Below are 17,087 nucleotides of genomic sequence, written 5' to 3'. Positions count from 1 at the left end.
GCATGTGTCCCCAACCAACCGCTAAATTGTGAGTTGCTTTGTTTGTTTTTTACTTGGCCTATTTCAATGAATCGTGTGCTAGCTTGCTATTCTGTCACACAACAGCTTAGTGTCATTATTAAAATTCCACGCAAGGAGATGACGTTGCGGATGAGCCTGACGCTTTTCTAGCTGAAAGGAGCTCCAGAAGCATATTAGCTTGCGAGCTAGCGGACGACCCAATGGGATATATTCCAGTCACCAGAGGCTTCAATCGGACATAGTATCGCGGTTCAAACTTAAACAGTTGTGTAGAAATAAGAAAGTCCCTCAATGAATCAATATCCATTTTTCAACGGGACATTCAGCAGACACACCCGCATATTGAGAGCAGAGACAACGGCTTGATTTTTCGCGGTTTTGAAGCCTCTTTTTATTATCTTACCAATTTTTATCCTTGAAATTTGACAGGGTTGTTAACAACACTTCTCTGTGGCGTGTCAATTGATTTTCGCTTTACAGGCTTGTAAACGCAATAAGGACTCTCACGCGGTAGCTGCTGTCAGCCACCGCTCCTGCTCAGACATTCATATGCAGACTCACCGACATCACACAACACTACACAGTACTTTCCATGCATGCAATTTTTAGCGGGTTAAAATATTTTTACAACACGTGTTTGCGTATTGCAATTTTTACCAAGGGTGGATGAGTCTGTTATCTATCCCCTGCGATGAACAGGGTTTGTGTGTATTTAGATTACCACCTCAGATGAAAATGGAAATTATATTACTATTTAGAGACTACTCTTGTGAGGAGAAGCGGTACAGATAATGGATGGATATTTAGAAACTACACATCATTTCCAAATGGGTAGACAGCATGTTTAGAGCAAAATTTGACCAAATTACAATCTATTTGTGCTTTATATTGCGTTCAATCAAAAATAGTTCCACTGTGCAAAAAAAAAAAAAAATAGGTAAATTATTGCTGGTTGACTTTAATTCTGACATGTTTATTTGCACCATTATTCTACAGTAGTGTTTATCGAGTCTCATTGTTTGTGTATTTACAGAACTCCCCCTGAATTCATAATCAGCCTCTCAATGTTTGCCTTTGCATCTCCGTGAGGCAGGTGTTGAAATTTGGATAAGCTTGGTCAATGATTGACGATGGCAAAGATATCTAAGCCTCTTAAATTTTGTGCCAGAGGGGGGGGGGAAATGTTTTTCATCAGAATGACAGTTTGCATAATCTGCTCTGGATTGAGACCAAAGTATTACTATGTGGGATTCAGAGGGATATTTTTCTGCGTTCTGAAATGAAAACTTACCAAGAGATGGACAAGTATGTCCTGCAGTGTAAAGAAAATTGCATGACCTCTAATGCTTGCGTCTTGATGACTGATGTCATGAAATCACTGATTAGTCTTTTATTGTCTGCTCTGCTCTTACCACATCTGCTTAATCCTGGACATTATCGCCCTTATGGGACATGACCATCTTTAAAAATTCCCTCTGTCTGTGACCATCTGGTTTTATGAGGCCATTGTACCTCCTCGATAGCCAACTTTTCCATTTGTCCTTATTACCTTCCATAAAATGGCAGTATTTAAGAGGCGTTATAAAAGTTCCATCGCTATTTGACGACGTCCGATATCTGGTTGGCATTAACCACTTGCATGATGCAGTAGTCCATTTGCACACGGAGGTACTCGCAATTGCAGGCAAATTATCGGTATAATATAACATTCCTTTTACGGCTTTACTCTGCTATAATAATGGATATGTGAAGGGTGAGGTGATTTGGAGATCTGTGTACCACACCTTTAGCCATCCCGATTGACAAGTAAATGTGTTGGACATGTTGAGGCATGCAGTACGTCAGTAAATAGCAATCTTATTATTGACTTTTTAATCTGAACTGGATGGGCTAACCAGTGGTTTAACAACCCACTTAAGGCTAAAAGTACAGTATACTCACGAAACACTTGTGATAGTACACAGTAAATTTTACTTTAAAAAAGACAGTCAGGTCCCAGTAAACTGTAAAATTTGAGAGTAAAATATTTGGTGCAAAATTCTCAGAGTAAATTTTACACTGAATTTCACGCTGAATATTTTACTTTCAAATTTTAGTCTGTGTAGTAAGACCAAATATAGTCTTTTAAGGGTGAAATGTAGCCGATGAAATTTACTGTGTAATACAATCTACTGCAGGGGTGGGCAAACTTTATGATTGGTGGGCCACAATGGGTTCTAAAATTTGACAGAGGGGCCGGACCAGGAGCAGATGGATGGAGTGTTTTGGCAACCTCACCTCATCGGAGAAAAAAAATCCATTTAATTTTCAATGAAAGTGAACAAAAGCATTACAACAAAATTTAACACATCATAGTATTTAAAAAAATGAAACATGAACAAGGTTCTGGCCGAATTAAAACGTTCAACGGGCCGCATGTGGCCCCCGGGCCGTAGTTTGCCCACGCCTGATCTAATGAGATCCAATATGCTATAGAAAACATTTCGATAGTAGTCTACAAGATTTTAACAGGATTTCATCAGTTACTTAAATAGTCAAAAGACATGCAATAACAAACTTTATTTGTCTTTATATTTTACTGACTGCTCAGAATAACCCACATATTGACTTAATTCTACATAAGATCTCGGGCTCTATTATGGATGCAAATGCCAGATTTTTGTACATACACTCACAAGGCTCACTGTGGGTGTTTTGCCAGTTTGGCAGAGTGGATGGGTGGGAGTGCAGCAGAAAGAGTGTCTTGGAGATACGCCTGGCAGAGTGACAATTTGGTGGCAGAAAATCGATATAAAGCTGCTTAAATCACATCCAAGGGTAAGCACAGGTTTGAATACAATAAATTTAATTCATAAATATGTAAAGAGTGGCCATTTTAGGGGGTAGGCCATTTTGGCACTTTCTATCGATTGAAAACGACATCACAGTTGCGCACAGCTCTGCAAACGACCAATCACGGCTGACATGTTTTCTGAAGCTGAGCCGTGATTGGTCGTTATCCAAGCCCTGAACAACTGTGATGTCATTTTCAGTCGACAGCAAGGGGCAAAATGGCCACCCTCTGAGATGTACAAAAACATATTTTAATTTTTTTCAAATTTATTTTATTTTATTTATTTTTTACTGCTTAACTCATATTTCACAAAGATAATGTTAATCAGAATGTCGTGTTTCGACTAGTGGGGCTGCATACAACATATTGTTGCTAAGACATTTTTGGAGTTGACTTCCCCTTTAATATTCGAATACTAACTATTGTAGGATTTCCCCATTAACTCAAAATGCATTTTTATATTACAATACTGTGATCTATTCTCACATTTTCGTGTGTTGCTGCCAAATTCTAAGAAACTGATGACTGTTAAATTGTCACTGAAGCAGAATGTGGGAAGATTTCAAAAGAGAGGGATTTATTCCGATTTTGTCCAGGCTACGTACGGCCTTGAGGGCACATACTATCTCAATATTTGCCCTGTGCGAGTCAATTTGGAATACCAGTCTCAGAATAGATTAAAGTACTCCAAAAATACAATTTACAGTTGGAATATTTTGTGTCTTAAAATTTCAGACGTGACCTTTATTTTATTCAACAGTTACAGTTTCAATAATTTAAATATTTTGAACTGTGAATCTATTTCAAGACATACAGTTAAACGCATAAATGAGAAAACATCTTCATTTTCCTCGATTCATACTCCAGGTTTTGAGGCCTGGGGGGGCTTGGGTGTGGTTTTGACATTTTACAGACTACAGGAGCTGGTCAACATATTATGACGTCATTCGGGATCTATTGACCGTATTAGTGTTATAACCGAATCTTGGTTCTTATTTCTGAAAACTTTAACTTTTTAATGGTTCCCTTTGTCAGAATGCTTCCCTTTGACATTTAAGACCACCACACTTTGCAAAAGTCTGTCAAAGAAATGCTATTGACCCTTTCAGGACCTTCGTCACAGTGTTCGCTGGAGGCAAAAGAAACTCACGCTAGAGGCAACAGAACAGAAGCCTGTAGAAAAACATTGTCTTCTAGTTTTATTGGTTGCCAAAACCGTAAAATTAAAACAAAAACTTCTATTTCATCCGAATCTCTGCCAGTTTGTGAAATCACGGACAGCTGCGGTTGACCGCGATTAGGCGAACGGATTGGACTAAGATTATCATCAACAATGCTCGTATTTGCCGTGCACACCTCATATCCGATTTCACATGAAGTATACGATAATGGAAGTTTCCGCTTGGAAAATGATATGGGCTAGACTGAGTTGTGGCTTAAATTACTTTAAGAAGTCATTATTTGGGGGATTCCTTTTATTCCCTGCATGCGCTAATGCTGCCCGCTTGCTAACTCAACATTAAATGTACGTTTCAGTTGTGACGAGGCGATAGCCCCCACAATGGTGCCGATGATTTATAGGCCTTCAGTTTATTTTTGGTGTAAGCACTCTTTTTCTATTACGTAGGTGTAAATGTCTGGCCATTGCACGGTCGGCAGTCCTGTTAAATTGTCCATCCGGTGAGTGAGGCCGTAGGCTTAGGTTAATATTGTCCCCGTCAGTCAACTTGTTAAAGTAACATTTACGGTCGTGTAGAGTGACTTTACTTTTTTTACTTACATACTCACTCAAATGACCGTTTTGTTTTGTTTTTTTCATAAATAAACGACACATTGTTGATAAACGGTGACGGGGTCTTGAAGCCACTTTTATGCTGTGGGATGGTATAACCTCTGCACCTTTGTCATGTCTGTCTCTTAATTCTATATCTATTGTAGTTATTTCTTACTCTGACTATGGCATTTTTATTGGTTAAGGTTGTGATCACGTTTTTAAAATGTCTGTACTGTATTGATAGAATTATATTTGTATCATGGCCGTTTAAACGGCATTTTATTTGATGTGGTATTTTCTAATTACCAGCATTTATTTTTATGACGTGACATGACAATTAAGTTTGATCACAATTTGCAGGCTTGGAAATACTAATCCACATTTCATGTTGTTCTGATTTTTTAATTTTTTTTATTTATCTATTTTTTTTAAATTGCCCCTTGTATCCTGGATCATTATTATTATTATTTTTCCCCACCGTCTGCCTCTCTTCAGAGATCCTGTGGTTCTGTTTCTTATAACGATTGATTGTTGTGATATCACTCTGCACTGCTGCTGTAAAGATCATGCACCGGCAAAGAGAATTGTGATACAGTTATTATGAATTCAAATGTAAACATGTTCAAAGCCATAATTAAAAAAAAAAATAAAATAAAAAAGGTATACTCCACCGTCACGGCTCCTCCCGTCGACTGCCGGGCAGTTCCTCCTCCACGCATTTATATGCTCCTCAATTACTTTCTGTCTCTCTCCTTTGTTTGTTTCTGATGTATATATACTTACATTCATCCATGCACTTTGCACATACTAAATAATATTTACACACTCACATCCCATACACCTTTTTATATTAGGTAGTTAAAGTTCAATTGGCCCATGTTGTTATCTGTGTCACCTAATTTTCGCCCCAGGCTTTGAGCCAGCCTGTGACATTCACCAATATACTATACTACGTTTAGCCACCTCTTTAGTGTGCATATCTGTAATTAAGCAATATGAGTGAGCGCTGACAACTCAGTAATTACAGATTCCTGTCACAAAAGCGCAATTAACTGCTGACCAACTCACAGATCCTATTAATTCCCGCCAGTGCAGCTCTGTCTGGAAAATTCCATGTTGATGCGCTCGCAAAAGCCAATACGACTTTAAGGCTTAGGGCTTTTGTGTAATTGGAACAAACATGCCAGTCTGGGTGTTAGGGGCTCAATCTTTGCCAAAGGATTCAGTGAGTGTTGTTGTGTTATCGGTGTTGTCGCTGCCGTCATTAAAGCTTCACAGTTTTTAATAAGTTATATATGTTGCAAACAAAGCATACAATCCAAATGATTAAAATTATTTTCAGACATACCATGTGATCAAACTTTTCTGAGTAACTTTAAAATGAGTTCTCAGTTAATTACCTTACTTGTTTCCCAAGTCATGCGTGACTAGAATCAGCATTTAAGTAGAATGAAATAAATTTCAACTGAATGTTTTACCCTACAGAATAGAAATTGATTTCATCCACTATCGTCCAAGTTTGTTCACAGTGTGATGCGCGAGTGATTTGTTCCTCTCTCTAGTTCCCTTAATAAGGATTCCCTCTTGAGAACAGAAAATGAGAGGGCTTGTACCAGACCAACACATTATTCCTCACAGGCTGCTCCAAACACATGCATGGGACTTCCACTTGTGTAGCGATTTTCTACCTTCAATGTACTCGGTGCACTTTAACACCGTCTCCTCATTCAACGTATTGGGAAAGCAGCTTCAGGACCCACTGGGGGTTCAGTAGCTTGCTCAAGGTCACTCTGACGTGGTCACAGTGCTCAGGATCGAATACACAGGTTGGGCCGATGAACATTGAACTTGAACACTACCTGAGCCATGTACCCCAAATTAAATAGCATGAGATTGTAATTCTGACACCGTAACAAATAAAATAAAATTGATATACTCTTAACTCGTTCACTGCCATTGACGGATATAGAAGCCAAAAATGACATTCATTTTACCTGGGCTGGCAATGATTAATTTGTTGTTTGTGCAAATATGAAAGCTTCCAGGCCACAGAGTTATTTTGTGAGGGCTAAGAAGTACATTTTTGGCAACATACTGCACCGTATTTTCTCGACTATTAGGCACACCGGGTTATAAGGTGCATTACTGCACCTTAAGGGAAGCAAACCAGCAAAGTCAAACTTGATTCTACTTCCATTCAACATCCATTCATAAGGCACACCTGATTATAAGATGCATTGTTGATTTTTGAGAGAATTAAAGGGTTTTAAGATCGCCTTATAGTCCGAAAAATATGGTAATCTTTTCTTTATTTGTCCTGCAACCATGACTTCCACTCATATCTTGTGGCTTTTAGAGCCAACTTACTTATAGTGTGACTTCTAGATACCTTTCTGGGGTCTTAGCGACTGCCAAATAGTCATGATCTAGCAGAAATACGCAACTTCACATTCAATAGATGGAACCCATCAAACCTCTGGAGCTAACGCTAGTAGGAGTATTCCTTGTTTCGGCCTCTTTCCACTATGGAAGTGAACTATCCTGTCTCCTCCTTCTGCTCAGTAGTGAGCTCAAGTGCTGCGGTCTCCACAGGGACAAGCGGAAGGCAGGTATCACCTTCTGGTCTGCTAACCGCAAGGCTGCTTTGTTTCTCACTCAGCCAACCATGAAGAGAACGCTTTTTCTAACTCCGTCATCTCCCGAGTCACGGAACTCCTTTCTCCATTACATTTTGATGAAGCATCACTCAGAAAATTAAAAAAAACAAGAGATAGTAGACTATTTGGAGACAGCAGACTGGTTCTCCGTCAATGCCTGGATGCCTAAAAGAGAAGATTTTGCTGACGACAAAGTAACAACATCCCCTTAAATGTCTTCTGGCGTCAGTTTTAGGAAGGCCAAAAAGTCAAGTCAAGTCAAATTGAACATAGTTTGTTCTGACATCTCACACTTTTGGAGGATTTGGTTTGCAAAGACAACAGTGGAATCTGAAACAGTCTGTTCCGCCGACTTTAAATATTTATTAGCTGTGCAGAGAATTTTTAAACTTGTTACCAACTGACTTATACAGTACGGTGATACCGGCGGTTTTCTGCTTTAAATGTCAGACTTCTTTTTCTTTTCTTTTTTTTATTCTCTTCACCTCAAGATTTTGATATGTGAACGTGTTACAAAGTGAAAGTGAAACTCAGGGCTAAATTGTAAACTGAATGACAAAGCATTGGACGATTTAGTGAATGAATCTTTTGAATGTCAAACTGCCGGTCCAATCACGAAAGACAGTGGTTGTGCCCGAAGCTTGTCGTGGTCCGATAACCCTTTCTGAGGTTATACATCTTTCATTTAGACCAGGGGGCATCCTTAAATACTGAAAGACTTCAACAAATTAATTAGACCCTACCTGATATAAGGTTTAAGGAATGATTTTGGTCATTGGATAGTAACTTGCGCTGCATGACGTGAGTGTACTTTTAATTAATTTCTGACCTGACAGTAATTCAAACCTCAGCATCCCGTAAAAGAGTAAAGACAAATAAAATAAATTGAGCGCTGATTGAAATGGATACGATCCACATTAAAGCACTTCGTGATCCTATCTCCTCATTTTTAGGACAGGTGGTCCAATAAATTTGCAAAGCACTCAATGTGTTAGTGTGCGCATGGATTTGTGCTTGTTACGTGTGAATATACTAAACTACATTTCATATTCCGCCACTTAAAATGCTCTTGAGTGTCGGTGCTTTTTTTGTATTGTGAAATCATCATCAACATAAATTCTGCGTTACAGCTCTGCACACTAAAAAGATTAACTGTTCTCAAGGCTAAAAATTGTAACTTTGTTGCATATGATTAGATTTCAGGACAACTGGAAGCATGAGATTAATTATGTTAATTTTTTTTTTAGATAAATTCTGGTGGACCGGTTATGTGTGAAAGGTCAAGTCAGGTTTTATAGATAAAAAAATAATACAGTGTTGACTTTCAGATTTTATTCAAGCGGAAACAAAATTATATATATATATATATATATATATATGTGCCTCGTTTTCAGAAACTCAAAAAATGTGAGTGTAAGTGTCAGTCGGCGTCAGTTTTTTTTCAGCTAACTCTTCCTTTTGAAATCGCTGGTCAGTAAGTAAGAAACAAACATCGAAAATACATCCGTACGACCAAGACACTATGACAGATTTTGAATTCTACCAGCCATATTTTCTTCTAAATAAATTAGACACCTTGCTTCCTGTGCTTTATTTATTCATTTAGTCTTCTCTTGACCCCAACTCGCTTCATATCACTCTCGTTCGTTAGCAAGGCAAGGCAAGGTAGTTTTATTCATATAGCACATTACATACAGAAGGCAACCCAATGTGCTTTGCACAAGCAAAGTCCCAACACCTACAAGCATTTACAAACACAACATTCAAAAACAAAGCAGAGAAAACAAAAGCAGTGTCAGCAGTTTGTATGTTTCCCTTGATCCATTGAGTAGATTTTATTTGATGAGGGGCTTGAGTTGCGTGTAAACCATGCTCACTCGCCACCCACCAATGTCATGGTGCTCACAGCCGCAAAGACAGAGACCTTTGGGTGAACCCAAGTCTTATTACCAAGCAATAACAGCATTGAGCTGCTTTCAAATAAGGATTAATGTAGCATATAGAAACGTCAAAGTGTACATCATAAGTGTGCGGTTTCATCCAGTGTACTCACTGTGGTTAAACGCTTTTAGTGTGATCATAAAGAATCGCTTAACCCGTATGGCATGCACCGCTATAGAGGAGCAGTGAAACGCATTGTGCATGTGCTGAGGCAAGGGAATCATGATTCTTTCACATTGCAAATCCCCGTTTAGCCCCAAGATGTTACAGCAATTGAATTACATCATCGCCTGTGTGTGACTTCTGAATATTAGTTACTTTTAATATTGACACCCGAAGAGGGTCGGCAATGATGGCTTCATTTATGTTGCGAGACGGTCTTTCCAACAGAGGAAGTCAAGATTTTCTTGTGTTCACAGCTACACTCTGCGTGTGGTGGGAAACGGGATCAAGGCCCAAGCTGCTAACCCTGAGGTCAAAGTGAAAGGAGCCGACACTGTGATCCATCAAATCATAGACAAACTGAAGCACATCAATCAGGTAGGCCTCGTCACTTTTTTGTATTTATACCCTTAAAAAGGTGGAGTTTGAACGCCCGCCTTTCCTCTAACTTTGGCAGGCAACGCTCCCAGACAGTCAAGCAAAGTCCTCGGTCCGCATTATAAGGCGCCCCGTCCACTGTGGAGAAAATTTCAGACTTTTAAGTTTAGTCATAGTCGTGAAAATACGATTTGTATACAGATGTTTCTTGATAAGAGATACAAGTCACAAGCCACCACTTGTGCTGTTTTTCGACTGACCGGTCATTTTGACATCATAAAACAATAAATGTTAGGACAGCCACAGTTGTCACGTATGCTCTACTACGGAGTACAATTCTAGTGAGATGATGATCATTATAGCGTCGCAAAAATAGAAGCACCTGAAGAACTTGCCACTGTTGTGACTGCATCTCCAAAGAGATGAATGCAGGAGTCTTTTTCTTACACAACAGTGATGGTTTTCTCAGTCGGAGTCTGACCTCAGCCTATCCCATGACCCCAAACACAATCATAAAAATGGATGGATATTCAAATTAGCTTCGCACATCTCGCTTTCATTGGGACTCCTGTTCTGTTTGTGCTACAATGGTGGCATTAGGGCACTGAACAGAGCCCTTCCTTCTGTTTGCTTCAATAACATCTGCTGGAGCAATCTGTGTGCAGTTGTGCTGCTGCGTGAGCATCTTCGCACGTTTACGTGTTATTTGCTTTAGTTTCCTGTGTGACAGTCTGAGGGCTAGGTCATCTTTCCTGACCTCATTCTGCCATCCTCGACCCTCTACTTTACTAATTTGCACCATCTGTGGGTTGTCACAACAGATAAATCAATATCATAATCGTTTCAGAGCTCCAGATCGGATTCAGTGGCTTTCATTGTTTGGCTTCCTTTTGCACTATATTTTGTTGCTATTCTAAAGAATGCATCTTTTTTTTCCCTCCCTGTTTGTTTAAATTGGTTTGGAATTGCTCCCAGTACTCAGTAGAGTTCACCATGTTATGACATTGTGTTACTTTCAACTCATCCACATTTCCCACCAAGCCGTGTATTTAATCACGACTGACTTACTAATTTGCACCATCTGCAAAATAAATATATATATATATATATATATATATGTATATATATATATGTATATATATATATATATATAACTAAATAAAATGCGTAGAGTTTTAACAGCAAAGCAAAGGTTGTGCATGAGCTGAAAAGCGAATATTTCAAAACGGGAGCAGAAATCTAATTTAGTGACTGCATGTACTTGTGCATTTCATCATAGATATCAGCATCACACGTAACTAGACAGGATTACATCTGTAATGAGCTGCGTAGCAAATACTGTGCTCAAGTGTCACTTGTCTCACAGTGAGCATCACTAACAAGATACCTCAATGATTCCGTTTTCAAAGAAATAGAATCGTGTCACATGAGTCTCACTCCGGAGAAAGAAGAAAATGACACTTAATGTATACAGCGAAAGGAATCGACTGAAAAGCAACTCCCTTTTTGCATTTACCTTTTCTGAACAGAACATGACTAATGATGTCAAAGTTTTAGGAGCAAAAAAGAGCAAAATAATTCTGCTATTCTGTCAGATTATAGCGACTGTTGCAGGTGAGAGTGTGGGTTCGGCAAAAACAATTACTGATAGCTCGGCTATCATTTAAAAACCCTCTGACATAGAAACATAAATTATTGAACGGTAGTCGTTGGTCTGACAAAAAAAAAAAAAAAGGTCGCTTAATCTTACCTTTACATTCATAGTCACCTACACTAATGCCGCCATCTGTGATATTAAGGACACGGAACCTCATGCTCAGCTCAATTTGTAGTCAGCTGTGCAACAAATACCCTCAAGTCTCCACTTTCATAATTCCATCATTTCCTTTGCTTGGTGAGTCTTAATGTGTTCAATGGAAAGCGCACTAGGTTTTCTTGACAGTGTATTATATGTTCCATAGAGACTCGCTGAAGTGTGACGGCTTCAGTTGAGAGAGGAGAAAAAAAAAAGATAAAACCAGCCAGTGCTATTTATCAAAATAAAATACAAAAACTGCACAGTACGGTTTGTGTCTTTTGTAATGGTAAAGTAGAATATTTCTGTTCAGTGTCATGATAAGAACTCACCATATCTGACTTTGAGTCAGCCCTGCTAAAGGAGATGTTTTTGTGATCATTCAACTTGCAAATAAACAAAAATATATATATGTGTGTCAACACCTTTATTGCTCTCAAGTCTGATTGCATCCCATTAGCGGCTAAAGACAGTTATTAAGGGCAACTACGATGTCATGTTGCTTTTGAGCCTAATTTCAGTTGATTTGCATTTTCCTTTTTTCTCAGGGAATAATTCCGCCCCTGCGGATCAGATAAACCTACTTTGCAAATTTGGCATGTCATTTGAATGAATCCTGCTAATTTTCACAAATGCTCTGTCTAAACGTAATTGCCGCATAATTAAACACTTTTTTGGTTCTTTACATACACACTTAAGTGTGGGTAATTTACGAGAAGAAATCAATTAACCTTGGATAGTTTCTCGTTGACATGTATTTCGTTTTGCTAAAATGTGCCTTACATGCTCAGTTAGTCCTGTGATTGGTTGTTCTACAATATCATTTGTAAACTGATTGTGAAACATAGTAAAACAAGAAGACATGATATTAAGTAAATTTGACACGGAAAAATTATGAAGTGACAATCAATAACATTAAATACATATGAAGTCATGTACCAATTATAACTTAATGCAACATATTTTAATTCTCAAATTTAGAAAGATGGCCTCAATTTTACCCACGAAATTAGCATATCTAAAGCAATTTCATCCAGAGATTTACAAAATGGAACTCACTTTGATTGAGATAATGAGTATTTTGTAAATCAATTTTACCTAATTAATCAGTAATTCTGAATATAATATCATATAATATATAATATAATATAATTAGTAAATACAAATCAATTTATTCAAGATAATTAGTTTGTATAAATTAATTTTGGCCAAATAATTAGTTAATTTAAATCAATATCCCGCAGATATCTAGTAAATATAAATCAATTTCTTATAAATAGTTTTTATAAATTAATTTCACCTACTTAATTAGTAAAACTAAATCAGAATCATACAGATATTTAATAAATATAAATAACTTTCTTCAAGATAATTAGTATATGTAAATTAATTTCACTTAATTAATTAGTGAATCTAAATCAATATCATCCAGATATTTGACAAATAGAACTCAATTTCAATTTAATTTGTATATATATGAATTAATCCCACCAAGTTAATTAGTAAATCTAAATCTAAAAGTCTCAAATATTTGGCAAATCTGAATTACCTTCTTTCTGATACATAGTAAAATTTTAGTTTGTTTTCCACATGAAGCTGATTTATGGATTTATTTAGTTTTATTGAGTTTTTGTTTGAATATACATAATTAAATCAGCGGTGTCACTTTGTTGCCTTCATTTTTTTACATAGCTAGTGGTCACTATAGTGCTAATCACATGAGAAATGTTATCGAGAAGTCCTGGGTGGAAAAAAAAGTGTCAGGCAACTTGACAGTTTCATTTGTAGTCACAACCGGTGTCGTGGTATGTTTGCCTGACTTGTGTGGAGCCCAAGTTGGTTCAGTTCCCACACGTTGTTACGTTATGAATGTGAAGTGAATGCTTGTCCGTCCCTGTGTTGACTGTCAAACCAGTCGTGGGTCTACCTTTCGCCAGCAGCCAGCTGTGATAGGCTCCATCTCACCCGTGAACCGAAAAAGGATAAGCGCTACGGAAAATGGAAGAGTGTGTCATTTCTATAATAATATGTAAAGTAGTATTTAAAATCCTTTACACATCTACTAATTTAGTTTGAGACGAAAAGCTCCTCATTGTCCAAAGATAACTTGTGTTCCCCTTGATAAAAATGACCAAAAAAATAGAAAAGAAAAAATTTGGAACAATTTTCAAATGTTGTTCCTTTATAACGACCATTCTTAGTATCAAATTGTTTTGTTCACAGTACTCACGTCTTACTTTCATGATCATCTCTTTGGAACTTGATTTACGAAGAGCTGGCTGGCATCTCATTAGCCGTACGAGAGTCAGCTGTCATTTTATTTCAACGTTTAACCCTGATAATGAATACCTCTGCACCAACATTAAATACTATACAGTATGTGGAATGAACAAAGAGGAGACAAGTGGGTTTAATCCAAGTTGATAAGAGGTCAGGATAAATAGGGGGCTAAAAATAAATAGCGTCTCATATATTGTCTTTTGTCTCGTAAAATGCTGTTGCGATTGAATGAAATGTCAATTTATCATTGGCGCGAGGAGGCGATTTAAAGGCCATGTTTGTGTGGGTTAATGGCAGCCCAGTTTGTGGCCAGCGAAAACATCAATTACATATACCAGTGCACATTCTCATTCAGTAGTCCGCATGAGCAAGTTTGTGCATTCGAGTATGCACCATATAGTATAATGTCGGCGTAAATCACTTTATTTGGACCTTATTAAAAGAAGGAACATGTGTATTGGTGCATAAATGGCAGGTTGTCAGTTTGCATGCGCAGAGAGAGAGACGCGTGTAAATTCTGAATTATGGATGGTGGTAAATAATGAAATTCTATTAACTTTTAAAGAGCCCACCGTTAGCCGTTTTTATTAGGAGAAGAGTGATGTGTCTATTTGACATTTGCATGGGCACACCACGGCTGTTTGTGTCTCATCTGCGTATTCATTCTGTTCCTTCTACTCTGTTTGTTTTGCCTACATGTGACCTTGACGAACTGACGTGCAGGAAAGGTTTGCACTTTGCCTAAACCTAAATGGAAATCAAGCATTACTATTCCGGCACTGAAACAACCGGGCAGAGCGCGAACACACAAAATAGAAATGCGGCTATTGACAAATTCATCATGCAATCTGGGCGCGCAAATTCTGGATTTCATCATCGTGCTCATCAGCAGCTCTTTCTTATAAATTATTTGTACGCTCCTCTCCTCCTTGGCTGTCCTCTCTTCTTGATGTGGTAAAACCCATCAAGAATCTATAAGCAGGTCCTGTCCCCGTGTCTCTCAATCATAATCAGGGCCCGGCAGCTTCTCACCCACTCAGCCTCTGAATTATTCACCAGTCATTGATGTGGTGGTTGACCAGCAGTTTTTCTTGTGAATTATTCATGTCTCCTCCCCTTCTGCGAAAGATTAACACTGAAAATGTATTCACACTTTATTTGTTGTGGTCGACAAAATTACAATATCTGACAGCAATGAAACAGAGATGGCTACTATTAATCTTGGATTGAAACAGTTGTAATATTTTCTTGCTTTGAAGGCATATTTATTGCACCTGTTTCATAGCTTAATGAATTCAGAGTGCTTTATGGCCTCATTTTACTTTCTTACAAGGGATTCATTACGTTTGGGCTGAGTGTGAAATATGACAAACTTCAAGAACTTGTCGTGTTTTCAACACACTCTCAATTTTGGTCATTGTCCACGATGCCGGCACGCAGCTTTACCTGCAGGAAAGAAATTAACTTCTACTAAATATGTTAAAGAACGATTAAAATTGTTGAGAAAAAGAATCAAATCAGCTTTGGGGCGGGAGTGTTGGGTAGTTTGTACTTTTTGTTGAACTTTTATTAGGTGTATTATAATAATTGATTAATGTGTTGATTATTTTGATGATTTAATTGATCAATTTGATTTAAAAATATTTTCAATCTCTTTATTAAGAAACATGACATGATTTCATATTAACAGGGGGGAAAATGCACAAACATCATTTCATTAGGATTCAGTTGGTGGTTGGCAATAAGTCAGTAGACAAAAATGTTGATCATCATTTTCCAAAGTAAAAATAAATGTTTTGTTTTGATTGAACACAAAGATAATCAGCCCGCTGAAAAACTGATATGATGATCATTTGGACAATTTAAAATGGAAAAAAAAAAAAGTATCAAAATGATGCTTTGGTTTTGAAAAACGATCACTGTAGATTATTTTGAGAATTGATTAGTTGTCGATTAATCGTTGCACCTCTGTATTTCATAAAGTCGTCTTATCCCGAGCTCCCTGCACTAAAGTCTGGAAGATGTCGGCCTGCCGCCACACTCACTGATGATAATAATAACTATTATGATGTTTATTTATTTTTTTTACCTTCTTTTATTCGGCTTTATACATTTTTTTGAGTGTCACCGCTGCAAATGGTTGACACTAAGTTAACATTTTTAGTGGCCTTCACTCCAGTGCGCTTACGGTACTTTTGAGAGAATGTGTGTGTGTGTGTGTGTGTGCGAGTGTGTATATCTATTTGTTCGTGTGGGTGGCATTGAGGTTGTGTGTTCGGTTCTTTTGTTGTGTAAATCACTTTTTGCAACATTTGAACACCTGCATATAATCTAAGATGGACTCAACTGATTGATTGAAGTGTTCTAATGATTCCAAAATCGTGTATTTTGTGGTTACCTTTTTAACGGCATTTTCTCACCTATGCTTGGAAATTCTTTGGCTTTTCCGAAGCTTTATCAATACATGCTTGATCATTCCTCGATCAATATGAAAGTGAAAAGTTTTCGCAACAATGACTCCGAAGTTTTCTACATTGCCATATTGTCATACTGCTCATGCTCCCAGACTGCTCAGGGTCCCAATAAACACCTTGTCAGCACTCCTGCTGGTGGCATGAGGAAAATGCAAAAAGATGGTGTGTGTCCCGGGAGCCGACTCTCATCTTGACACTTTTCTTCTCTCACAGGCAAATATGGTCATTGTGCAGCCCTTTTTTTCCCTCTCTGCCTCCCTCGTGTTTACAGATGGCGGGATGTGGGCAAAGATGGTGCTAAATGTATCAAATGTATAACATTCGTCCCTCCTGCAATGTTAATTTAGTCAACGAACACTATCGAAATTACTCAAACTAAAATTGAAAAACGTCTTCGTTAAGAAGATAAAATAAAAACTAAAATGATTTGGAAAAACAAAAACTAACTAAATCTTAATTTTACGTTTACAAAACTAACTAAAACTAACTATAATTGTGGAGAAAATGTGCTTTGTTTTCATCTTTGGCAATTAATTTAATACACGAGCCTTTGGGGTTGATTTTAAAAGCATTTCTCTTGTTGTTAACGGCACGGCCGTTTCGTGGAAGAGGACAAGGTCGAGCAGACATTTGGGAGTTGTCAACCTCTTAATGTTTGTCGCACAGAGTCAACAATATCAAGCAGCAGCTTAAAAAAAAAAAAAGCCAGCAAATGACGTCGCTCCTCCAAGACGTTGTCTTGAATGGCTCACATGCTCTTGACATTTAACTT

General features: G+C 37.8%; 1 protein-coding gene across 2 annotated transcripts in view; it reads left to right on the top strand.

Moving 5' to 3' along the window:
- The window catches only part of gpc5a (glypican 5a), an 83,827-nt gene that overhangs the window by 36,405 nt on the left and 30,335 nt on the right, over positions 1 to 17,087 (top strand). For both annotated transcript variants that reach the window (XM_088295260.1, XM_088295261.1), the window contains exon 7: positions 9,646 to 9,766. In XM_088295260.1, coding sequence (XP_088151386.1) covers positions 9,646 to 9,766 — 121 coding nt within the window. The remainder of the gene's footprint in view (positions 1 to 9,645; positions 9,767 to 17,087) is intronic.

The sequence above is a fragment of the Idiotropiscis lumnitzeri genome, chromosome 5, assembly GCF_059441095.1.
Source record: "Idiotropiscis lumnitzeri isolate Australia: NSW breed Sydney's pygmy pipehorse chromosome 5, RoL_Ilum_1.0, whole genome shotgun sequence".
Lineage (NCBI taxonomy): Eukaryota > Metazoa > Chordata > Actinopteri > Syngnathiformes > Syngnathidae > Idiotropiscis > Idiotropiscis lumnitzeri.
This window is presented reverse-complemented; position numbering and strand designations above follow the sequence as displayed.